The 27,077-nt window shown below is 33.0% G+C and overlaps 1 protein-coding gene across 2 annotated transcripts in view; it reads left to right on the forward strand.

Annotated features, from left to right (window-relative positions):
* The window catches only part of LOC105327689 (dynactin subunit 1), a 276,187-nt gene extending 249,616 nt beyond the window's left edge, over nucleotides 1-26,571 (forward strand). For both annotated transcript variants that reach the window (XM_034473808.2, XM_034473809.2), the window contains 7 exons: nucleotides 2,540-2,613; nucleotides 6,793-6,864; nucleotides 7,023-7,178; nucleotides 10,619-10,676; nucleotides 17,242-17,333; nucleotides 17,739-17,834; nucleotides 25,109-26,571. In XM_034473808.2, the coding sequence (XP_034329699.1) occupies nucleotides 2,540-2,613; nucleotides 6,793-6,864; nucleotides 7,023-7,178; nucleotides 10,619-10,676; nucleotides 17,242-17,333; nucleotides 17,739-17,834; nucleotides 25,109-25,249 (689 nt within the window). In that variant the 3' untranslated portion in view covers nucleotides 25,250-26,571. The remainder of the gene's footprint in view (nucleotides 1-2,539; nucleotides 2,614-6,792; nucleotides 6,865-7,022; nucleotides 7,179-10,618; nucleotides 10,677-17,241; nucleotides 17,334-17,738; nucleotides 17,835-25,108) is intronic.
* Nucleotides 26,572-27,077: the final 506 nt, after the last annotated feature.

A 27,077-nucleotide genomic window follows, 5' to 3' on the forward strand; every position in this document is an offset into this window, starting at 1 on the left:
AGGTCATTCGGGCAAGGTCAAGGTCACTGGCAGAAAAAATAAAAAAAATTGTGTCCGGCCCATATCTTTCTTATGGAGAAACATTGGAAGTTCTTAATTCACACAAAGATTGCTTATGACCTAAGGGTGTGTCATGACCTTGACCCAAGGTCATTGAGGCAAGGTTAAGGTCACTGGCAGAAAAAGTGCAAAATTTGTGTCCGGCCCATATCTTTCTTATGGAGAAACATTGGAAGTTCTTAATTCACACAAAGATTGCTTATGACCTAAGGGTGTGTCATGACCTTGACCCAAGGTCATTCGGGCAAGGTCAAGGTCACTGGCAGAAAATTTAAAAGTGCAAAATTTGTGTCCGGCCCATATCTTTCTTATGGAGAAACATTGGAAGTTCTTACTTCACACAAATATTGCTTATGACCTAAGGGTGTGTCATGACCTTGATCCAAGGTCATTGAGCAAGGTCAAGGTCGTTGGGAAAATAGTGCAAAATTCTCGTCCGGTAATTATCTTTCTTATGGAGAAGATTGAATGTTCTAACTTAACACAAATATTGCTTAGGACCAAAGGGTGTGTCATGACCTTGACCCAAGGTCATTTGGGCAAGGTCAAGGTCACTGGCAGAAAAAGTGCAAAATTTGTGTCTGGTCATTATCTTTCTTATGGAGAAGCATTGAATGTTCTTACTTCACACAAATATTGCTTATGACCAACAGTTTTAAAAAAATAGAGCAGTTGTTATTTAAAGAAAATAGACGGTGAAATAGATTCATCCAATATTTTCTATAATTGGAAAAATACACGCATTATGATTTTTATCTTAGCGGGGGGTATCAATTGTGAGCTTGCTCACAGTACCTCTAGTTGATACAGTTCACATAAAAGAAAACCTGGTTTGCAGTCACATTGACTGGGAGCTTTTAATTTACTTGTTATTGTGTATAACCTTTGTGCAAGTTTCACTTGTGTTCAAATTGAAATACGGAAATAATTTAAGTACAGGTGACACTCGATGGCTCGAACTTCGATCTCTCGAAGTTCTTGATCTCTCGAAGTAAACTCACGGTTGCAATTTTTTTTTCTATATAACTAAGCAATTTAACTCTTGAACTCTCAAAGTTCTTGATCTTTCGAAGTAAAACCTTGGTCCCGTTATACATATTTCATTGTTTTTCATTCTTGATAACTCGAAGTGGTTGCTGTGTACACACGCGACTGATCAAGCGTGTAATTATAGCTTCGCATGGACATTATCTTGATGATTGAGTGAACTCCTGGGGGCAAGCGTGGTAGTGTTAATTGGTTGATTACGTAAGTGACGCTACCTCATGCTTCCTTCAAAGGGTAGATAGGTAATTTGTAAATGATCTATTTTAATAATTTCAACAACTTGTGAATGTTACAGTAAATGCTCTTTATTTAGAATATTCTAACGTAATGATTAAGAAAACATAATATGCTTAAAAGTTTTTTAACATGAAAAATTACACATCATAATCACACAAGTAAGTTCTGTATTGTTTAAATTGATTCAGAAGTAATGTAGCAGAAAATACAATTGAAATCATGTCACCTGTATATTAACTAAGCCATAAAAATCTGACTACGCCGAAACATCAAATTTTGAAGTCAAGGCATATATAAATTTTGGTATTCAAATTTGAGACTCATTAACTTTTACAATGTTGATATTGCACAAGGAACTAAAGAAAAATACTCAATGTTCACAAAGAGTAAATTAGACTTTTTCAGCACTGAAAACCCTTCACTCTTGAAATGCAAATGCCCAAGTTGTACCTATTCAAATAAGGTTTTGGGGCTTATGTGAAATGTTCAGGCTCTGGGGTGGGGCCAATATGGCCATATTGTAAAAATGTATTAATTCTTAAAAAATCTTCTTCTTTACTCCCAAACATTTGGGCAAAAAACTGAATACATAGTTATGATGTCCACTAACTCCTCTACCTAAATTGTGAAATTTATGGCCCCTGGTTCAGGGGTTCAGGCTCTGGGGTGGGGGGTGGGCAATATGGCAATATAATGTTAATGCATATAATGTTTTAATATCTTCTTCTCTATTCTCACACATCTGTATGAAAAACTGACTTCATAATTATGTTTACCAAGAAGTCCTCCACTAAAATTTTAAATTTCATGTCCCCTGGTGTATGGGTTTTGACTCTAGGGCTCTGGGCCTCTTGTTTTGTGTGTGATGCATCTCTATGGTAAGGGGAATCTAAATTGTGAAATTCATGGCTCAACCACCCCCAGGGACCATAGGTTGGGCCAAATATGAAAACAAAACCAAATTTTCAAAGATCTTCTTTATTTCAACACATTAGGGGATAAACTAAATGCAGAATTTTGATTTCCTACATAATTCGATCATTCTTATTTTGTGTTGAATATTTTAATGTGCCAGGAAGTAAAAAGGTTGTCATTTGTAGGTATTATTCCTATAAAAATGACATAGAACACTAAATCCTTACTTTGTTTTTAGGGACATACAGCTTGATTTATATGATTTTTTTTTGTCTTAAAGCACAAAATCTGGGGTCACCAGTTCATTCAGAGGAAGGATACCTCCTCCAGGATTCTCCTTATTTCACTCAACAGGTAAGTTTCCACAGATGTGTAATGCTTTTTTAGGGTCGCCTGTGTCACTTAGGTGACCTATTGGGTTCAGGCTCTAGGGAGGGGGGGGGGGGGGGGGGGGGATGGGCAATATGGCAATATAGCGTTAATGCATGTAATGTTTTAAAATCTTCTTCTCTATTCTCACACATCTGTATGAAAAACTGACTTCATAATTATGTTTACCAAGAAGTCCTCCACTAAAATTTTAAATTTCATGTCCCCTGGTGTATGGGTTTTGACTCTAGGGCTCTGGGCCTCTTGTTTTGTGTGTGATGCATCTCTATGGTAAGAGGAATCTAAATTGTGAAATTCATGGCTCAACCACCCCCAGGGACCATAGGTTGGGCCAAATATGAAAACAAAACCAAATTTTCAAAGAGCTTCTTTATTTCAACACATTAGGGGATAAACTAAATGCAGAATTTTGATATCCATGAGGCCCTCTACCAAAATTGTGAAATTCATTGCCCCTAGGTCAGGGGTTCAGGCCATAGCGTTGGGCCAATATGGTCATATAGGGAAAACGTATTACACTTTTAAAATCTTCTCTAATCCCATGCATATGTATTTGAGAAAAATTTATTACATGGTTATGATGTCCATGAGGCTCTCTACAAAAATTGTGAAATTCATTACCCCTGGATCAGGGGTTTAGGCCCTAGTGTGGGGCCAATATGGCCATATACATTAGTAAAAATGTATTAAATCTTTAAAAATCTTTTCCTCTACTCCCATTTATATTTGAGAAAAACTAAATGCCTGATTATGATGTTCATGAAATCCTCGAATTGAATTATTAAATTTATGGCCCCTGCATTAGGGGTTACAGGTCCTAGGACAGGGCCAATATAGCCATATAGTGAAAATGTATTGAATCTTAAGAAATTTTCTCCCATACAAGTGTTTGAAAAAATTATTTCATGGTCATTATGTCCACGAAGTTCTCTACCTAAATTGTGAATTTCATGGCCTCTGGGGTTAGGGGTTCAGACCTTGGACAGAGCCATTATGGCCATACAAAAACATATTAAATCCTAAAAATTTACTCTACTCCCATAAATATTTGTGTAAAATTAAATGCATGGTTAAGATGTCGTTGAAGTCCTCTACCCAAATTGTGAAATTCATGGTCCCCGGGTCAGACATTCAGGTCCAAGGGCATGGCTAATATGGCCAAATAGTGTAAGAGTTGGGAAAAATATGGTTAAATATTGGACAGGTACTGTAAAGGTATTATATTTGGCGTGTACCACATTTGGCAGAAATTAGTTTTTGAACAAGTTGGCATGGATTTAAATTAGCGCATTCCTGAATGTGACTATTCTTACACATATATGCATGGCATTTAGTGATTTACTTGAATAAGCAGAAGCCGCATTCCGCCAAAAACGCTAAATAGAATACACAGCCAAATGTCATACATTTTTAGTATTTTTACTTAGGGTAATTGTTGTGTGTCGTACAATTTGAACTTCTTGAAAACTAAATGGTAAATTGTTACTTGGCAATATTGAATTAAATGTATGTGCTTTTTTAGGAAGTCTACTTTTAATTAATATCCTGTAAATTGTATACTTTTATAAAAAAAAAAAATGCATTTTGTGTTCATTATAAATGAAATTGTCATTATAATAAAGGCCTTCAGGTCTCTTATTACCAAAAATTTTGGCCCCCAGAGTAAAAGTTTAGATAATCCAAGATTCCTCCGACTCTTGAACCCCCATCCCCCCATTTTATGAATAAATATTTTTCAAACGTCAAACAATAAAAGCAGGGTACAAGTCAGAGAAGTCACAGATTAGGGTTTAAACTTCAAATGAAACTCAAAATGTAAACAAGAGACTCTCTGACAAGTCAATATGAGAATATGGTACTCAAGTGAAGATCAAGACCCGAGGGCCCTCTTGTATTTTTATCTCACAATTTCAGCTAATTCTTAAATCATTTCAATTTTTGGGGATTAATGCTCCTAAAATGATAGTTTTTCAGGTTCCTAGGGGATGAAATTTTTGGATTTTATATGATTAATGAAATGATGCTTTGTTTTAAATTCCTTGTTAAAAGGGATCAACAAAATACCTAAAAATTGAGCCACCACAAATTCTACTGATTCTGAAAAATTATGGCCATTTGAAACCAATAACCGTTTGAACAAGTAAACATGACTAATCATATAAAGTTGAAGAATTTTATTGCATTAATTCAAGATGATTTATTTCCAACTTAACTGAACAGAATTGGTTTTGAAGATTAAAACATATGACTCAATGGTTTTTTCTCTTTTTTGCCTCTGAAACCTAGATATTTGGGCCTAAATGTATTTATCATTGAACAGGGTAACTTCATTGGTTTGGGATGCTTCAAATTCAACCATAGATACCATCACAATAAGGTGTTAATTCAATCCAATCAAGAAATAAATAAATAATTGATAAGCACAATGTTCTCAGAAATTTCTGAGAACATTGTGTTTGTTAATTACTAGTACCTACTAGGTATTTATTTTTTACTTGATTGGATGAAATTAACACCATATTGTGATCTACCTTTCATACAATTCAAAATTCTTCATCTAAATAAACAAAAAAGATTGAAAAATTGCATCAATGAATGGGATATGTATCATAATGATTATCAATGCCTATAAGTTGATTGAAATCTTGCAAAACATTTGATTAACATCTGACTTGCATCTGTTTCTTTCAAGTTAAATACTGGGGTGGACTATTTCTGGGGGTTATGATATACTGTATTTTTCGAAAATTAGGTCGATACGGTTTATTGGGCGAAGGAGGTCGTTTTTAGCCAAGAAATAAAAAAAAGTATAAATAGGTCGACTTCGAAGAATTGGTCGAAAAATGACTGCTAGTTCTAATGAATAAATTGTTTAAACCAATAACGTTATCATATAGTAGCCTTTAATCTTATTTCACAGTTTTCAACAAAAGGGAAATAAAATGTATTTTTTGAAAACATCGTAAGAAAATGTCTGAAATTGCATCAAAATTTTCAAACCAATTAATTCAGTACAGCCGGTTTTAATTTAAGATCGTTTTTTTATTACTTCCCTGCCATGTGTACAAACTGGTGTTAACCGGGGGATAGTAACCTAGCCTGGAGGCATGACTACGGTAGCACATGCCACCCTGTGTCTCTGTGTTACTTTTTACTATGTATATACACACGAGTCAACCTCTGATCTTATTGAAGCCTGCAGGCATGAGTAGCACGTGCCGAGAGTTCAACTGTATAAACAAAGTAAGCGCTACCCAGGCTGATTTCAGAGACACCTGGCTAAAACTTCATCGAAAGTTTTATGTTGAATATACAGAAAAAAAATTGTTCATGTATTCTATTATGAAAACAAATTGTTTTTTTTTTATTTCTACCCGACGATATTTTTCCCCTGTAACTACCCTTTGTGCGGTTCTCATTTTACTTTTACCGCGCGAAATTGATTTCCTGTTTATCGTAAGCACACGATCAAAATGTATGACAGCATATAATAATGATCGAAATATGATTCAGTCAGTGATCTAAGTAAGAAACGTAAGAAGAAATAAATCTATTTACATTTAATTTTGTTAAAATGATAAATTACTACAGTATATTGATTAAAATCCATACGATTTTTACACAGAAATTAAAGCAGTATTTTAGTAAACACTCATGATTTTATTGGAGAGCTGCATAAATTTGTGCAAAATTTCATATCAAATTTTCCAACCAAAAAAAAAACCATAAATTGGGCGAAGCCATGAATAGGGCGAGGTCCATGTGTCAGGGGAAAAAAGTATCGACCTAATTTCCGAAAAATATGGTATGTGGATTGTCATTGGAGTTTGTTTGTGGGTTAATGGGTTGATAATTTTGTGGATTTGATGGTACGAATAATGAATATTCATTGTGATTCATAATCATTGAGAATTTTGATTTGAACATGTAGGTAAAGGGTACTAATGAGATCCATGAAAGTTGACCCCCCATAATATCTTATAATTGCACAGTATTTCATAAACAGTGTCAATCTTATAAAACAACACTTTTTTACTTACAGCTGCGACAGAAGACCTACTTGCTTGCAACTAGATTTAATCTAGTTATACATGCATGATTTTTATTTAAAAAAATTCATTTCTATCCACATTGTTTTGACAGGTAAAATCTTTAAGAGAGGCTTTGAAGTCTGTGAAAGATGAAAATGTCAGATTGAAAGCAGATAGAACGAAAGTGAGAATACATTTAGATTTATACTGTATCAAATTATTTGTGCTTTTATTCTTACTTTCTTGTAATTTGAAATGCCGACACCAAGAATCTGATTGTAATGACCATTTTTAATCATGTGAAATGAAAATACAAAGTAACTATTTCTGTTTGATTTCAAGGAACAAATGGCAAAGCTTTCTCCTTTGAGGGTTCCAAAAAAAGCCTTTGAACTTCGTAAAAATTCAGGCTCATTTAAAGAAGTGAATATACCAGTGGGCATCCAAGGGAAAGATCAACTTAACAACTTGCGAAAGGACACTGCCAAATTACTGGAGGTAACTTATGAAATTGTGCTAAAAGCTTTTGTTATAAGGCATTTTGTTAGGTCAAGAGACTTAATGCTCTCAGCACATTCCCATTGTACATATATTAGTTAGAAAAAATTTTAACATATTAAAGTGAATTTCTGCACAATCTTAACTAGTGTTGTAAAAAATGACAATTACCGTATTTTCCCGACAATAAGTCGGTATTTTTTTTCTCTGAAGCAGAGCACTCGACTTATCGTCTTGATCGACTTGTCTAAGGCTTGAGGTCAGAAAATTGTGAAAAATAGTATTAAAAATCTTGGTTTTAATCATCTTGAGCTGGCTGTGTTATTGAAAATTATGTTGTTGAATTCAATGTTCATCTTTAATTATTATCATTTTCATTCATCTGTTAACACTAGAATACATATTAATAACAGTTATTAAACAATGGTGCATTGTCATAAATCAATTAAAAGTTTTACCGTCCCTTATTATAAACACAGAGTCACATGACTCCATATATCACTATAGTGGGAAGATAATATTGCGCAGTAAAATTGAAACCAAACTTGAATGGAAAAAAATATTGCAGTAGGTCCGGGGAATGTTTTAAAGTTTTATTATTTTATTAGTAAAGAGTTGTTAGTAGAAAGTATAAATAAGAAATATTTTATGGTCAAAATCAATCTTAAAATACGTAATCGGCAATTATCAACTCTATTGTTTATACGGTAGGCTGATCCCGGTTGTGCTAATAATCTTGCTAAGGCTATACGGCAATTTCACTCCCTGTGTATATAAAGAGTACCGTTACAAGAGTTCATTGATTAATTATTGTCAAATTCTTTTATTATTGTTAAATAAAAAATTTAGGAAACGTTTGTATGTCGTATATCGTCATTTTCAAGTCGTACAAATGATCGATCTATTTCTAACAGTGTCTATGTAAAACTATAGCGTGTAACTGCATTACTGGATACAAAGTAAACAAGTTTCATAAAATCATAGTAATTGCTAAGCTTTCTGCACTTGAGTACCCCCTTTGAAGTCCGACACGAGACAGGTGCATGCCTCTGACACCGGAAATTGTTAAACAAACATTGACCACGCGCCGAGTCAACAGGTGGCTGGTTACGTTATGGTGAATACACTGGCGATGGTCAGAGTGGATAATTATCTTAATACATGGGAATAAAATATTTCTGTCAAAGTAAGTTTAGTTTTGCACATCACGCGATATCGGGAATTGTTTACAATACCAGCGACTTTGCAGATGTTGCCGGTATTTGAAAATATGATGCATAAATATAAAGTATAATTGTTTAAATGTTAATCATTAATAATAATTGGTAGCAATATCGGGGACATCGTGGCATCATACACTGATAATGTTACTGCAGTTTTATACGCCATTTTGAAGTGATAAGATCGACGTGTTGTCTGAATCGACGTATCGTAGGATTTTGTTTAAATTTTGGCTAAAAATGAGTAATTCGACTAGTCGTCTGCATCGACGATTCGTCGGGAAAATACGGTACTGTTGACCATTCATTTGCAACACATTAATTCATAATTGCTCACATGACAAAATATGCATAGTTTGTATGGGTATAGTCCACATTCTTTTCATTCAGCCTTCGGCATATCGGCGTATCAAGTAGCATTATTTCCTGGCTATTACGCCCTTCATAAAGTTTAAAACCTACCTGGGAGTACATCACATAACATATAAATAGTGCATCCATTGTGATTAACACTAATATTTTTTACTGGCGACATAGGAACATGGGCCATGTTGCTTATATGATTATTGTGATGTTAAAATAAACTTCCAAGTTTTTGAAAACTAGTTAAGGCTTATATTTTGTACAGTACCCGCAACGTTATTTTTTACAATCCTATCCTATCGTATCGTGTATCAATCCTATCGTATCGTGCGTGTAAACTGTTCTATCGTGCGTTAATTCTATCCTATCGTACGTCTATACTGTTCTATCGTGCGTTAATCCTATCCTATCGTGCGTTAATCCTATCAGGTTTATCGTTTAATTTCAACAATTCTTCTGTTTACCCTATCGTGTTAATCGTTTCGTGCCTTTTCATAAGGAAGTAAATTTATTACTAAGTTGCAACTCATTCGGTGCGCCGTATACGAATATTTATCGAACAATAATTGTAAAATCCTATCCAATATTCCGTCAGGAAACTAATTTTTAAAATTTTTTTAGATCAAAATTAACCAATTTTATATGTAAATCATATCTGTTAACATTGAAAATGAAAAACGAAGTTCTTAGGAACAAGGTAACATATTTACCTGTATATCGAATATATTAAATCGTACACAGAGTGTATACCTGCGTAAACATTCATTTAACTTTTATGCAATATAATTTTGTTGCATCATATTTTACAGAAACAAAACTATTTATGATATAATTTATATTTAATTAAAACCCGAGTTGTATTTTGAACCCGTTATTTTCCGTGTGACATTTGATTTCAGGCTGAAATGTTCTCGGCAATCAGCTAGGGTGTGTGGTAATGAAAACAATGTTAACAAATCGTACGCAGAATGTGTATCTGCGTAAAGATTTATATAACTTGTTTGTAATAATTCGTTTTTAATGCATCATTTTCTTATACAAAAAGAAATGTACTTATGATAGATTTTATATTTACTTTATACAAGAGTTGGATTTATATAATTAAACCCGCTATTTTCTGAGTGATTAAATCTCGGGCTGAAATATTCGCGGCGATCGGCTAGGGTGTTCTGTAATGAAAACAATTTTAACGATACAAAAAATTTATTGATCATTAAAGCTCATAATTTTAGTTGAAAAAAAAATTAACTGACAGGTCATTTTTATACATTCTATAAATGATGCAGCCATGATTAACAACTCGGCAATTGTTACTAAAAAGAAATTCCATGTAAATCTTTATTTGTACGTGTTCTCTCTCAAATTCTGCCATTATCAGTTTGTTCGTAAATATAGTTTAAAGCGATCATACATTTATCATGAACATCGTTTATCCTTTCCTATCGTGTATCAATCCTATCATATCGAGCGTGTATACTGTTCTATCGTGCGTTAATCCTATCCTTTCGTGCGTGTATACTGTTCTATCGTGCGTTAATGCTATCCTTTCGTGCGTGAATCCTATCCTATCATTTATCTTGTAAAAAATAACGTTGTGGGTACTGTATTAGGTATAAAGCACACTCCCACTTTTGATTAAATTTGCACTGAAAAAAGTGCATAGTTATACTGAACTATACATACTATGGTAATATGAATGTTTGCAGTTTTTTATAGTATTTCATCAAGTTAAAAGTAAGCAATTATTAGCCTGGGTTTGACAATATCTCTTAGTAAGCAGTGTGCCCCATGGTACTCTTGTTGTTGGATTATTTTGGTATGAAAATTATTGACTGTACAGATTTAATTATTTTGCAGGAAGTTAACATGATGTGTGCTTGCCCAAAAGTAATAGACATCAGCAAACGAAAACCAGGTAAGAATGCTTATACAGATCAACCAGATAATGATTTCTGAAGGTGATATCTGGTAAATATAAAATTATATGCAAGAAGAACTGAAATTTTCATTTTTTCATTTTTTCATTTTGGTCACTTGAGTCATACAGATGACCTATTGCTATCTGTTTAAGCTTGTTGATGAATGAACAGTGTTGTTAAAATTCTTGATTTTTGTTTGTTTTATAATATATGTCAAAATATCTGTTTGATGTGATAATTTTTTCAAAACTATAAAAGAGAGGGGCAAAACATGAACTTTATCAAAAATGGTTATATGGTTTGTAGCATTGCAGTATAATGGAAACTTAAAATCTAATTGAAATTGTGAAATTCATTATTCCTGATGGGCCATAGGATTGAGCCCACAGATTTTGGTCATGTAATAATTAAGGAAATCTGAAAATCTTCTATATATACTTGAACATCTAATATACAACTGGAGCACATGGTTATAATGAGAAAGGAAGCATCTAGCAATTATAGAGTTATTGGGATCGGCTCTATTGGGGAATCAAGAGGGAAAACTGAGTGCATAACCATAATGCATAAGGAGGAATCTTCAAAAACCTGTTAATTTCATGCCTCCTGGATCAGGTTAAGTTTTGTAGGGGAGAAGTCTATTGATCATTAAAAAAACTGCTCTTTTCCTTGACATAGAAAACTGGGTGCATTGTAAGGTCTTTGATAAAATTATGAACACTATCAATATTGCTTTTTTTTTTATTATAATTACATGTATTGAAAATATATTTTATCGCAAATCTGGCTTGTATGTATACACTTTGGCCGATATAAAGAGGCATTGAGTGACGATGCTACATGTTTTTGATTGAACAGTTAAACAGGTCAAATCATGGGTTGCAGTCTATTAAAGAAGCGTTTTAAATGGCCGATATGGTACCAACCCACTCTTACCTGCTTAATATGCAGAATTGATAATTTATGCACCAATTGTCAGCTGTAATGTTTAACTCTGTACCAGGACTACAAATACTAAATAACTGCAATAATTGACCAGGAGTACTCACAATAGTTGCTTCTTGTGTTTTATGGTGTAAACAAATAAAATAAATATTTACACTGTATCATGACTTTTACCAATATTTGTTTTTATTTAGAACATTTATTTTAAAACATTCAGGTCTGTATATTAAACTGGAAAGAAAACGTTGTTTAAGGATGTGTGTAAGGTTAGTACTAAATAAATGGCTGCATAGCGCATTGATGAAAAAGTTTTCCGGTCAATTTTTCCTTTGATACGTCGATCAATAGAAAAATTATTAAATTAATTTCTTATCATTTAATAAAAAAAATTCCAATCATAAAATGTAAAGTGTCATTGATCAAAAATGTAAATAATGTAAATAAAGCGGCGTGTATGAATACAAAACAACAACATCAAGAATATTCAAAATGAATGCACCTTCAGCTGAGCAGAGCTGAATTTAATGGATTCAACACAAATAGAGGGTTAAAATCTGAATCGGCTGAATTGAAAACGAAAGGGAATTACATGCGATGGCTTGTGATATTATTCATTGTGCAGCAAGATTCGCTATAACTGGTTTTGATGTGAGTTTAATCGCTGGAATGTGCAACTGTGCATAACCATACAAGGAGATGCGATCCTGGACAAAATAGTTGATATGTCGACAAAAAATAGTATGTTTGTGCTGCTTTTCTAATAGTTGTGGTAACTAGATAGCCTGTGATGTACTTCAATGATATATCTGCAGCTTAGAATACACAGAAGGAGTTCACTTGATGCACTAACCCTAGCTTTGCTCTACGATGCTTATTCTGATGAACGATCATGTACGTGTGTTAATTTAAAACTCATCGTTAACAAATTTGAACAGCAGTGTTACCGTGAAAGTGTATAGGCCGATATGTTTGATAAATTATTCCTGGAATTGGAATAGCCAGCCTCACCGTAAATGTTGATTGTTGATGTCAAGCAGACGAAGTCGAGAGAAGACACTAAATTTTCTATTTTGTGAAATAAATAAGTGTTTTGTTTATCTTTGAAGGTTAAACTTTCAATTTTTTATGTTTATATAGAGGATATCTATATTGTGTGATTTTATATTTGCTTTATCCAACGAGTTGAAATGGTGTATATATTCGCGAGGCTTGCCGAGCGAATATAACCATTTCAACAAGTAGGATAAAGCAAATATAAAATCACACAATTATAGATGTTCTATTTATCTCATACAATTTGATTTATATTATGAAGCTTTTGAGACAGTCCCTTGTGTGACCCGAATTGTTTTGTTTTTTCAAAGGTTAAAAACGATGTTGCAATGTTGTGTTATGCAGCTATTGTGACCCTGCGCAATACTATTTAGTACATGTACGTCATTCCTGAGATAAATTTAACTGTTTTAATGTAAAGTTTCACTGAAATAAACCTTAAAATAATTTTTTTGCTCTAAATAATTTTTTTTAGAGCTTATTCACTTGATTAAATGGAAATTGCGATAAGAAGACTTGAATAATCAAGTTTGTTGACATACACAAAGTTGCGAATGCTCGTTAGTTTGAATTTACTCGAACGGGGAACAGTTGTTGATGTTAAATAAAACAAACACTAAGCTAGCCTTATGATTTGAAATTAAAATAGTGAATAAGGATGCTTACTGGTGGTGGAATAAAAGTCTTATGAAACATTATTTCGGTAGGTTCTTGTGTATAAACACAACCAGAGCGCTCTGTTTTCATCTCGTCGTCAGGATGAACTCCTTGATAGTTAACATAATTTGCAGTTTTATAAACTTCACATAGCAAATTGAAAGTTGGAAGTGGGCTAAACTTATCAAAAATCTTGACATACAAGAAAAAAAGGGTCTTGTGGTTACGGTTAATATGAATAACTTTGCAAAAAAGGTAACACCCCCCCCCCCCCCCCCCACTTACAATAGCTCCCAGGTTCTGACGCCTGGGCTACGCAGTTATGTGTTTTCCTTCATATTTGTATTTTAAATCTTTGACAAAATCAATTCTATATTAGTTTTTGTAGTAGATATAGTTATGTTGAAAGTACTAGCAAATCTTCGAAAATAGGTCACTGAAGCGTTGAAGCAAGAGGTTGTGTCAAAAATAGTTCGGACCGGAAGTATTTGCTAAAGCATCACCCATTTGATATAGCAAAGGTTTATCACACGGGTAATATACACCACACATATGAGATAAAAAGTTATATTTTGTTTGCTGAACGACAATTAAACAGACAGAACTTTACTTTTTGTTGTCAGTGTTTATCTTGGAAATCCCTGTTATATAAATAATGTTAGATCAGAACAGTTGGGGGGGGGTAGATCCCGCAAAAATTTTATTGATGCAGGTATCAAAGAAAGGTCTAAGTGCGGTATGGTCAAATATCTGCCCCCGATTTCAACCAATTTTTAGATAGTATCGTATAAAAATGAAATCTTCATAAATCATTGTATAGAGGATGCCTATAACTTTAATAATTATTTTAGTCATCATTGCTCATTTGCTGTGTATCTATGACGTCACCTAAATGGCCCAAATCCCGCAAATTTGCAAACAAATGAAAATATTCTTATTTTTGCTATATATTCTGCATTCGGAAGTATAGAGCGCAGGTCTGCTCAAGTGCGATTTTAATATATGTTTTTCTTCAGATATTTATACACATTATACTAAAATATGGTACTTGTGCAAGCCTGCGCTCGATGTTTCCCAGTCGAAAAACCATCAGAAAACACCCATATTTAGCTACAAAACATCAATTTATCAAAATACTGTAGACGTATTTTTTTCCACGGGGTCATAATTCCGCGGAATCACAATATCAATTTAATCCGCGGGTAAAAATTTACGCGGATTCTTTGAATGAAAAAAAAAACAATGCAGTCTTTAAACGTAGATCTACAATTGTCAACATTGAAACCCATTCATGCGGGGTGGCTGGTCAAGGCACATCAGACAGTTAGAAGCGAAACCATTCTGCAAGGCTGGGAAAAATCGGGAATTCTCACGCGATTGAAAAAGTGAACGTATTCTGAATATGTTGTCATGTGTCCATGTAATTTTACAGGTTTTTTAAACTGATTTCAATGAACTGTTTCTTTTTTATCTTTATATATGCATTTTATATGTATATTATAAATGTTATTATATATGTATTTTTGAAGCCAAATAAATATTTTAATCTTTATTAACTGTCAATTTATGGGTTCACATGTCGTTTAAATTATGAGTTGATCAGTTTTATCAATTAAAATCTGAGCACAAAGGGATCTAAAAATTGCAGTAAAAACACAGGTCTTAGCGTGTAGTTAATAGGGTCATTGAAAGACAGACCCGCTTGGGGCTATTTTTCGTCTGACACGTGCCGTTATCTCAAGCTGGGAGAAGTTTAAATTTCATGCAAGTAAATTTACAGAAAATTCAAATTTTTAGAAGATTAAATTATTTATTATGTGAATTCTCAATACAAATTTGCATAGATAAAAACGATATACATTGGGTACACGTATATGCAAGTGTTATATAATGTAGTAACTTCCGATTATCCTTACTCATGTAATGCAATTTCATTCCAAAATGCACTTTAAGTACACTGGGAAAAAATTCCGCAGAAAATTTGTGCCCGCGTTCATAGCGTAAATTAATACCACGCGGACAAAAGTACGTCTACAGTAATGCAATCTTCATGACGTCATTTCTACATTATTACGTCACTGTGGTGATAACCTTTTACACCTTTATATCCAATATGATTTTAACTATCTTTCACCTTATTAGTCCCCTACCGGTTTCACCGGAGGGGACTATAGCTTTCCTCTGCGTCCGTCTGTCCGTCCGTCCGTCAGTCCGTCTGTCTGTCCCACTTCAGTTTTCCACACTTTTTTTCTTTATGCATTTGAGGAATAATATGAAACTTGCTGAATAGCTTCAAAATGTCAAACTACAGATCAAGTTTACACTTTTGTAGCATCTGATTGACATATTTTCGAGAAAATTAATTTTTTATATTCCAATTTTTTAATTTTCGGGTTCATTATCGGGTTCGGTGTGTACCTGAATAAACGAGGTCAGTATGTAGTCAGTAATAATATCGTGCGTTACTTGTACCATATTCCTTTTCCTGTACCATTCCTTTTATCATTTCTAACAAACAAATAAATTCTATAAAATAGTGTCAAGCATTGTGTTGTAAATTTAATCGGCAAAAATTAAATTTAATGGGATAAAAAACATTAGAGAACATTAATGGATATTTCCAAAAAAAATTTGATGAATCTGTAGGTTTAGCTTGTTCTTTTTCCCGCATGCACTGGTTCTTAGAGCTCACTTAATTTGCACAGTGCCAGCAAGCTGAGCTCACTATTCCAAAATTTTATTTTATTGAACTTCAACCGATCAGTGGCAGTCACTTACTTCTACAAAGTGTGCATCTGTTTTCAAACATACAAAAAACTTAAAATTTACAGTACAAACATGTTCAAAGTTGGACTAGCTGATCTGTAATAGACCACATAAAATTAATTTTTAGATTCTCATCCCCACCTACCCCTCTGAAAATGACCTGCCTCAATCCATTTTATTCTTATGTTGAAAAACAATGTGTGCAAATAATAAATTTGAGAAAAATTTAGCTTTGTATACAAAACATTTCTATTGCTGCCTATATTATAAACCTGTGGATTACCATTTGATTCCAGTCATGTTTGTTATCATAAGGATACAAATGTCTTCATGCATTAATAGTTAAGTTCAAATAAATTAGAATGAATAGATTTCAAGTGGGTTCGTGTACTCATATTAACAATAACAATTTAAAAGAATAGAGCAGTTGTTATTTCTAGAAGAAGAAAGGTGAAAAAGGTCTTTTTTAGAAAATAATTAATAAAATCCAAACATCCGCCCCATATTTTTTGCAAATCAGGATGAGAATATAAATATTAATTTTATGTGGCCTTAACCTCAGTCTGTAACTCACTTAGTCTGTAAAATCATTAATTTTATTACATGTACCTCAATTCATCAGACAATACAATATCAGACAATTACTACTGTTGAAGTAATGTTGACACAATGAATGCTTTAATTACTCTCTTAAACATTGCCATTTTACACAGTTTTACATGTATATAAACAAACAGTACTTAAACTTTGCCCCGTTTATTCTCAAATAACTCTGTAATTTTTAACTTGCGAGTACAACTTTATTATAAGTATTTTCTTTTATATTTGTTTCCACATGTTAGCATCATGTTTTCAACATGCATTTGATAAATGGACGGGTCCATATAAATGCACCAATCGGAATCTTTGTTACGAATCACAATTGAAATATGCACCGATTAGAAAGTGTCATAAATCAACCAATGCTACATCGGCCATAGCATATACATCAATGCTAGATTTGCAATAATATTTGCTTCCATGATATAAGAAAGTCTTTCACTAACAGATCTTGTTAGGAATCTTTGAATGCAAAGATAAAACACATTATGTACCCTCCATAACTTGAATTAACTTCTATATACTTTGATGACTTCACAGGACAGGAACCTCTGACTGAGTTGGGGAACCCAGCTAGGGAGCTGGTAGCCAGAACTGCTCGATTGACATTGATGGGAAGGAAAACCCAACAGGTTTGTGACTAATATACACCAGTTAAGAAACTTTCAGAATTCATATGTGTAATTTAAATAAGAAAAGAATCAGATTAGTTGGGTTGAAAATATCTGTCAATATTTGGAAGTATTGGATAGACATATATATGGGGAAATAAGCAGTGATTTGCACTCAAGTTGTGAAAGCTAGTACAAAAAGTGCATACCTGGCTCTGACAATCGCACTGTTTTGTCAGTCACATTGAAATGGAAAATGATGAGATATAAAATTTTATGAAGTATAGTGAGACCAAGAGAAGCATGTTTATCCTACTATTAAGCAGATGACACTGTCACATGTATAATATATTATGCTTAGATAAAAAAAAAATCAATGTTTGTTGATTAAATGTTCATATTCTCACCATCCAGTGCTCTTTTCAGCTACAAGTTCAAGTCACAAATCTTCTGGCTGCCAATAGGACTGGGGGTCAAGTCAGAACAGATTTGTCTACTTTTCCTACTCCAGAGTTTGCTAGAGTGAGTATTAAATAGACAATGATATGTGAAACTGGCTGCCCAACAGGTGTGATAGGGACATTAAGTTTCACACTTTTCAATGTAATTACAATGTTATTTTTTGGAGTCTTTGAAGTTTTGAAAATGCTAGAAGTTATTGAGACTTTAAACAATTGTTGATTTACTAGTGTTTTGTAGATTTGATAGTGTTTGTTACAAAAGGCAACTGTCATTGTATTAGTGTAGGGTTAATAATCCGAAAGGTTCCTCGACACACCAAAAATTTACTTGATGGATTGATAAAGAATCTTTTTTGAAATATGATTTCACAAAACAGAAACAAATATCAGCTTTCAACTTTTTCATATGAATTTATGAAACATGGTATTTTGAAACCACATGCCAAAGATTGTCTGGTCAAATTTTTTTTTTCTATTAAGAAAAGATTTTTGAAAATCAAAGCTGCTATTCTTTTATACCTTTTTTTATCTATGGAAAAAATCTAAAAAAAAAAAAAAAAACAAATCGTCAAATGAAGTACTTATCAAACGATGATATTTTACAAAGAAATTAAAACTAAAATACGAAATTCTAGAAGAATTGCAATTTATCAAATTTTAACCGATACCAATTAAACATAAACTGATCCCAATCAGAATTTTTAACCGGGTTTTCCAACGGAAAAATCCGGTTATTAAAATGGCAGGCGGGCGGCTGCCAAGAGGGTACCCTCATTGTACGGATAATTCCTCCTACAGTTTTCAAGATAGGAAGTTGTTTTTTTGCAGATCAATTGTACATATATCAGAGGTGTGCATATTGCTAGGATTTTGATTTCTGATAATTTATGAAAAAAATACCAGCTTTTGAATTTAGTAATTTTTTTTTACAAAATATTGCATATATGGTACCCTCATTGTACGGATAACTATTCCTACAGTTTTCAAGATAGGAAGTTGTTCTGTTGCAGATCAATTGTACATATATCAGAGGTGTGCATATTGCTAGGATTTTTATTTCTGTTAATTTATGAAAAGAATACCAGCTTTTGAACTTAGTCATTTTTTGGCAAAATATTGCATATAGAATACTCCATTTCACTGAATACTGTAGGTAGTGTTTATCAATTCAGGGTTGACATGGATTATGGATACAGTTCACATTAAAGAAAACCCGGTTTGCTGTCACATTGACAGCTTTTCACTTGTTATAGGTTAATACGAACAACTCAAAACACACTATATTTTTTTTTTGTCTTTATTTGTAGTTTTTATCCAATGGATTAAAAAAGTTCGACCATTCTTGCTTTTCATTTTCATACATTTATTTTTTCAAAAATATTACATGTATAAACTTTAAGTTTATTTTGTCATATTTTACATGTACCGGTATTTATAGATAATTGTATTGCACATTAATGACCTCTGATCCTCATTAATGATCTCTGATCCTCAGCAATGTTCAATAACTCTAAAATATCTGGATTTCTTTACTTTGTACCATAAATCTGACTTTTATAGTATTACCATCAGTCATACAACTGCGTGCTTGGCTTAGTGAATCCATGGAGGATTACTACTTACGTACATACTGGTAAAGAATCCCAGCTAAAAATGCACCAGTACTTCTTTTTTAAACTCAGCTTGTTTAATTAATCCATTATATCAACCATATTAGTCAAATTTGAAATGACTTTGTAGAATGCATGGATACAATCTAAAAAATTCATTTTATTTCATTTCATTTATAAAGTTTGAAAGAAAAAGAAAAATTTTATGATGAAAAAATATTTTGCGGCTGTGGATTGGAGGACTTTGATTCATACCAAATTCTAAGCTTTAAAATGTCATGTTTGCAGCTAAAATGATAATTTTGGTTTCTATAGAAAATACAAATAAATTCATATAAAATAATTGGAAGCGGATATCGGTGTCATTTTTGTATATTTTGTATATATACATTGGTGTGTCGAGCCACCTGAATTGTGATTGATACATATAACTGCTTGAAATGTTCTATTGTGATAATTTCATTTAAACCAGGCACATAGCATCTGAGGTGGGATCTTGTTAAAGTTTTTGGAACAGGTGCCTTTTGATAGCCGTTCTAAGTTACTACTTGTCCAAACTTCACTCCACAGGCGTTGATGCTGAATCAGAGCCATAGGTTTCATATGCTAGAGGATGTTTAGTTTTTAGGAACAGGTCACATGTTTATATACCAGTAGATAGTAGTACTAGTTCAAACTTCCTTGGCTGATTATATAGTTAATATAAATGAATCGCAGAGGTAGCTTCAGATACAAAGACCAGTTATCTACATGCTTAAGCTGATTTAAATTTTGGAACAACTCAAATTGTGTTAGGCCTTTGGAGCTGGTTATTGAATGAAGTAAATTCTGCTCATCCTAGTCAGACTTTAACAGTTAATATTACTATGGATGTGTAAATATTCTTAGATTCATCTTGATTATCTTGATGCTAGAGCAGGTATAAGTTTTTTAAGTTGTTTGACTGTTGGGAAAAAAGCTGTTCTTACTTACTTTAATGGATCATGTAACTTTGGATATGAAACTTAATGCTAGCTTTAGATACAGAACCTGATCTCAATTATCACGAATGCTATAAAAACCTCCTACCTCACTCAAACTTGCTTGATGGATGTGTTTGTTGTTTTTTAACATTTTGTTTAACATTTTTCCTATGATAGTACTGTATGATATGATACACTATTGTTTCACATGATATTGTATTACAGAGGGTTCCGCTTAATCTGATTAAAAGATTTACCGATTTAGCGTTTTTATGGTCTTTGATTTTGGTATAGAATAGTATATAACTTGTTTCAAGACATAATTTATCAATGAAAAGATATAATCTGTATGTCAATAGTTTGAAATGAAATAATTTACCTTGGTTTAGCAATAAAATAGCATTTTAGTTTTTGTTTTGTTTGTAAATGCTCAAAAGAAAATTCTCTTTATGATGGTTTCAAAGTGGCCGCCATTTTGACGGGAAGTAAGGGATATATAAGAAATTATATCAGATTAACTGAATTTTTCGATTAACCGCTATCAGATTAAGTGAAACCCTCTGTATAATTATATAATATTATTGTATTACATGATATTGTATCATATGATATTGTATCATACAATGCTGTATGAAATTTACATATGATTATTATACAATTTTGTATCATGTGATATACAATATTGTGCCAAAGAACACTACAGTGTTCAAGATCATTATTAAACTATGATTTTCATATAATATGATAAAGGGATCTTAAAAAGGTGATGCCTCAGAAAGGCGATCACTCGTCTCAATGAGCTTTGTAATCTGTGATTACCTATGTTTTTTACTGCAGACTTTTTTCTTTAATTTGCATATAAAAAATTCAATTATCATGGAGCTGCACCTCCCCCACCCACACACAAATTTTTGGGGAGCATGTAATAATAGGAAATAAAAATGAGGAAATGAATGATGAAAATGAAGTTAAAGAAATACTACAACCCGTCTCTCATCCACAAACCCAACCACCATTCACTTCCTCCCACCCCACCCACCCCACGGATTAGGATTTTCATCACTGTGATTTGTTTTTGTTGGTTGTAAAGATTGTTTGGGTGAGGCTGCCCCCCCCCCCTCAAAAACTATGCTATATGCCTGTTAACAATATTTATTCATAAGATATTGGATGAGGTTAGGCAGCAGGCACAGCCTATTTAAGCCTTCTCCCTACATGTAATGATTGACTTGATTGTGGTTGATAGATGAAGTACTTTTTAGCTCACTGAGCTGAAAGCTCAATTGAGCTTTTTTGATTGTCTGAGCTGTGAGCTATTCTGATCATATTTTGTCTGTCGTCCGTCTGTAAACTTTGCACATTTTCAACATCTCCAGAATCACTGGGCCGATTTCAACAAAACTTAGCACAAAGCACCCTTAGGCAAAAAGGGATTCAAAATTGTGATTTTTTTTTTCAAAGGGAGATAATATGGAAAATTATTGAAATTTTTTGAATTCTTCTTCTCAAGAACCATTTGGCCAGAAAAATTGAAACTTATATGGGAGCATACTCAGGTAGTGTAGATTCAAAGTTGTGAAAATCATGATCCCTGGAGTAAGGATTGGGCCACAATGGAGGACTATATTTTACATTATGAATACATTGAGAAAATCTTTTTAAAAACTTTCTCAAAAACTAATCAGTCAGGAAAGCGGAAACATGTGTGAAAGCATCTTCAGCTAGTGTAGATTAAAATTTTTGAAAATCATGACCCCAGGAGGTAGGCTGTGGCCACAACAGGGGGTCAATTTTTTGCATAGGAATATATAGAGTAAATATTTTTAAAATTTCTTCTCGGAAACTAATCAGCCATGATAGCTAAATCTTGTGTGAAATCAGGTAGTGTAGATTTAAAGTTGTGAAAATCATGACCCCGGGGTGAAGGGTTGGGCCTTAACGGGCCTCGATTTTTTACATAAGAATATATAGATTAAATTTTTAAAAATCTTCTCAGAAATTAATCAACTAGAAAAGCTAAACATTGTGTGGAAGCATCCTCAGGTAGTGTAGATTGAAAGTTGAGAAAATCATGACCCCTGGATGGGGTCATAATGGGAAAACTAAATTTTACATAGGAATATATAGAGTAAATCTTTAAAAATCTTCTTATCAAAAAATAATTAGTCAGAAAGGCTAAATCTTGCATAAAATTATCCACAGGTAGCGTAGACGCAAAGTTGTAAAAATCATGACCCCTGGGGTAGAATGGGGCCACAATGGGGGTCAGTTTTTACACAGGAATATATATAGTAAAATTTTAAAAGCTGAAGGGTACCTGCAGCCAAACCGATGTAAAAGAGTTTATTTGCCAAAATTTAATGCAAAAAACCGCATCGAAATCGATGCAAAAATGACGGAGTTACGCCGCTTCAAAGTGGCTATTTTTACCTGCATTGGGAAATCTATTCAAGAGAAATCAGAATTAGGCGATAACGAGGCTTCAGCGGAAGTGGCGTCACGAGGTCAACAGGAGGGAAATTTCTTTACAAAGCTATACAAATTAAATTCGATTTTTCAGCCAAAATGATTAATATCGGTCTGATGTTTTGAGGTATCTAGTTATTTAAAGTATTGTAGATTTAGAAATTTGTATCCGTTATTTTTTTATTACAGTCAGATTTATTTTTAAATGATTTTAAAATTTGCTATTCTCGTCGCCCTTTTACCGATGAATACGATATCTTAAAACGCTTGCATGGCCAGATTTATGTTCATTTTTCATTTTTTGATTACATAATATTCTTTCACACATGAGTGATCTGAGATAATGACACAGGTAAACTAACGAAGCCACTGCTCCGAAACACGTGTATCTGGGGTATGTATACACATGGTTCACGAGTCTGGTGAACAAAGAGAGGGTTTCACACCTCTAGACTGGTAAATTGATTTGTGTATAATAAGCTACTCAATTCTTAAACAATAAAAAGAAAAATAAATTAGACTGTGTGAAATCAAGCACTCGTAAGCTAATACATGTGTATAGTCCGTCAATCAGTGATTACAGAATCATACACGAGACTATCAAATAGTAAAACTAATGTTCGAAGTAAATGCCTTGATTGTTACTTATGTAATCACTTAAATAATGACCAAATTTACAATTCAACAATTTTAACCTTTTTTTATGTGATCAAGTAATTATTTCGGAAGTAATTACATGTACGTTGGTCTTAATTTCGTATTTAATCAAGTGCAACTTTCTTTCGAGCGCTATGGTCAGCAATTTAACGCGTTAACTCCACATTACTTGAATTGTTATACTGACAACGAATCATTATGAAATCTGAATAAACATTTTGACAAAGGATGTAAATAAATGTAAAATGAAATTCCATTATCGTATTTTTAAAAGAATACGAGACAGACTTAATCATGCAGCCATCTTGGACTTTCGCCTTGATCCGTTTATAATCCGTTTGTTTTTCAAAGAATGCATACTATATTGATTTTTATTGGTCCTATATCAATATTATTCAATAATCGGGCGAAATCTTTTGTAATTTTATGCCTTAAACGAGGAACAGACCCAGCGTTACCTTTTACGAAATATGTATTATCAATATTATTAATCAGTTAATAATGTCACGGAAAAATCATTCGAAAGAATGGCAATATTAACAAAATATGTTTCTTAAAACAAAAGGTTGATTAATTGCCATTTTGCTACGTATGCTGTGCATTTATATGCAAAATGTGTTAAACATTTGACTAAATTCATGAAGCAAACAATTTTCCGAATTCGGCATTTTTGTTCGATAAAATACGGTTTTAAACTCAAACAACAGTATATTTAGTCATCCACGGTTGATAAGGAAATAAACAGAAAAAAATGTTCATATATCGATAAAACAATACAAGAAAACGATCTGTTTTCATACGATATTCCTGTTTCTCATACAGTCGCGTTGACCCCGTGACGTCACAGTTCATCTCGCGCCAAATCGACTTGATTCAAAACTCGTTCAGGTGTGAAATCGGGTTTTCCCCAAATATCTCGAAAACTACTTATGCGATCGCTGTAAAATTTTCAGGATGATGTTTTTACACATAGATCTTCATTATATCAAAATTTGACCGGCACTGCAGGTACCCTTTAAGGTAGGGTAGATTCAACCTTGTTTAAACTATGATCCCAGAGAAGGGGGGGGGTAGGCTGGGGTTACAATTGAAGGGGGGGGGGGTGAATTTTTACATAGGAATATATATAGAGAGAAAAAAATTTAAAATCAACGTCTTGAGGAGTGAGATGGGGCCACATTGGGGATCCAATTTTACAAATAAACATTTTAGTTATTCACAAAATTGAAACAATATTATTTATGGTTTTATTTATATTCAAGCATGTTGATGTATTGCTGATTCTTTAGAATTGTTTAGACTGTGGCCCCTGGACCATTTTTTGGGCCTCACAAGGGATTCAGAGTTTGTTGTATGTTCATTACCATAGATAAACAACTGTTTAGAATTTTTTTGAGAATACAATGCTCAACTTGTGATATGACTATCATCCTGTTTGAAAGGGGACTGGATAATAATCATAAGAATATCCAGGGGGTAGATTTTTAATCTATACAGGATCTAGAAGCTTTATACTACATTATCCAAATATTTTGTATTATGGCCCCATTAGGCTGATTTGATCATGCCTATCGTTCCTTAGGTGAGCGATGTGGTCCATGGGCCTCTTGTTATTATTCTAACATGATGTTGATTTTCAGATGTTGCTTGAAAAGAGTGCAGAGAGTCAGTTGATTGGTCGCATCTCAATACCGACTAAATTAGGACAAGAGGATAGAATTCCATTGAACCTTCAGCCCTCAAGTTTCAAGGATATTCATGCTGCTTTTTTGCATATGTAAATTGTATAAAAATTACAACCAAAAAACTGTTCGAATGCATGCTTAATTCTTCTTGGTGGCTGTTTCTGTGCAATGTTGTTTTTTAAATCGAATTTTCATTATAAACAATATATTAACAATTACATTGTATATATAAACAATTGGTGATATTTTTCGGGTTTTTCAATTTATCCAGGACCCTTCAAATTGCTTCAATACATGTTCTTATGAAACCAACATATTCATTATAAAGAGCACTGATGTTTGATCAAATATATTTGACAATGATGTTATATCTACATGAACAATTATTATGAGAAATGTTAATACTTGCAGAAACTGAATAAGCTGTTCTAACGTTTGGTATTTGAGGAACACGAAGTACTGATTTTTCAAATTTTATGTGAATTAGAACCTTTACATGCATGTTTAAAATTTGATATGTTAAACATTCGCCCATATTGTTTTTTGAACAGGTGATTTACTAGTGTATGCCACTTAGTACTCTTTTTGAACAAATGTATAGTAATGATTTTGATTTTCAAATTCCTATTTTTTTCAATTTAAGACTGCTAAAGGGTTAATCTTAGGAAGGGAGTCGTATCAGGGTTCTCACAAATCAAATTTTCTTTTGAATGTTATGTCTTACATACAATCGTACAATCTGAATAGAAATAAGCTGACCCAAGTTAAACTAATCACTACTCGTAAAAGGCATATTCTTCCATATTTCTCTTTCTCGCTATCACTACAACGCCTATATTAAGCCCCTGTCACACTGTCACAATTTAGAGCTACGGCAGTGTACAAATTCAATAATCATACATATTCAGGATTCATCAGAGATAGTTGAAGGCTTTCTTTCTTTATCTCATCTTCATCAAATTGCCAAATGCGGGAATTGTTTTAAACATGTTCAAAACAATTGTGCCCAGAGTATGATTTTTTTGTACACTCTCGCACGGCACTCGCACTGCACTCCTGCACATAGTCGCAATAAATCACAGGATGAATTACCATCTTTAAGTTCTCCTTAAAGATAGCTTAAAGATGCTTAAAGGTATCTTAAAGACGATCTTTAAGCTATATGTGTTGCTTAAAGATGGCTTAAAGAAAGCGTAAAGATGGCTTAAATGCATCTTTAACGACAACTTATAGGTCCTTAATGTCCAAACTTCTTTAAGCCACCTTTAAGCCATTAAAAAATCTTTTAATTCAATATTGTGCTTAATTTATCAACAAAATGTATTAACTTTATGATAGAAAAGGTATTAAAACTTTTTTTGTCCTAGAAAATAAAATGAAAAAAAAAAATCAAAACCGCAAAGACGAGGATTGTACCCGTGACCCATCGTTTACCAGCATCACCTCACTCCCTCTGCGCCACTGCAACTTACATATATTGGTGGTTTTTATATCCTATATATTAGTGGATATTGAATTAATGTACTGAATGTGTATTTTTTACGTGAAAAGATTTTAATTTCCATTCAGTTTGTAACAATCAATGATATCTAATTTATAAATTATATGCATGCATGTATTTAGAATGAAATACGGAAATTGGTATTCAGTGAAAAAAAATATATTATTATACCTAAATGGAAACCATTAGGCTTACTAGTAGGCCTACTTAGTTAATAAATTTAAACTGAGTTGATATACATTCATCTAATTCATAGCTAAATGGAATGCAAGGAAGAAGATGAAATCATTTCTTTCATTAAATGCATTGAAACTATAAGGGTATTAGTGCTACGCAATTTCCCGTTTTTCATGATCAAGGCACCGTTCCAGTATGTTTAAATATTTAATTGTATACATGATTTTTAGACTATCAATTCTATAA

Source organism: Magallana gigas, chromosome 8 (assembly GCF_963853765.1).
Source record: "Magallana gigas chromosome 8, xbMagGiga1.1, whole genome shotgun sequence".
Lineage (NCBI taxonomy): Eukaryota > Metazoa > Mollusca > Bivalvia > Ostreida > Ostreidae > Magallana > Magallana gigas.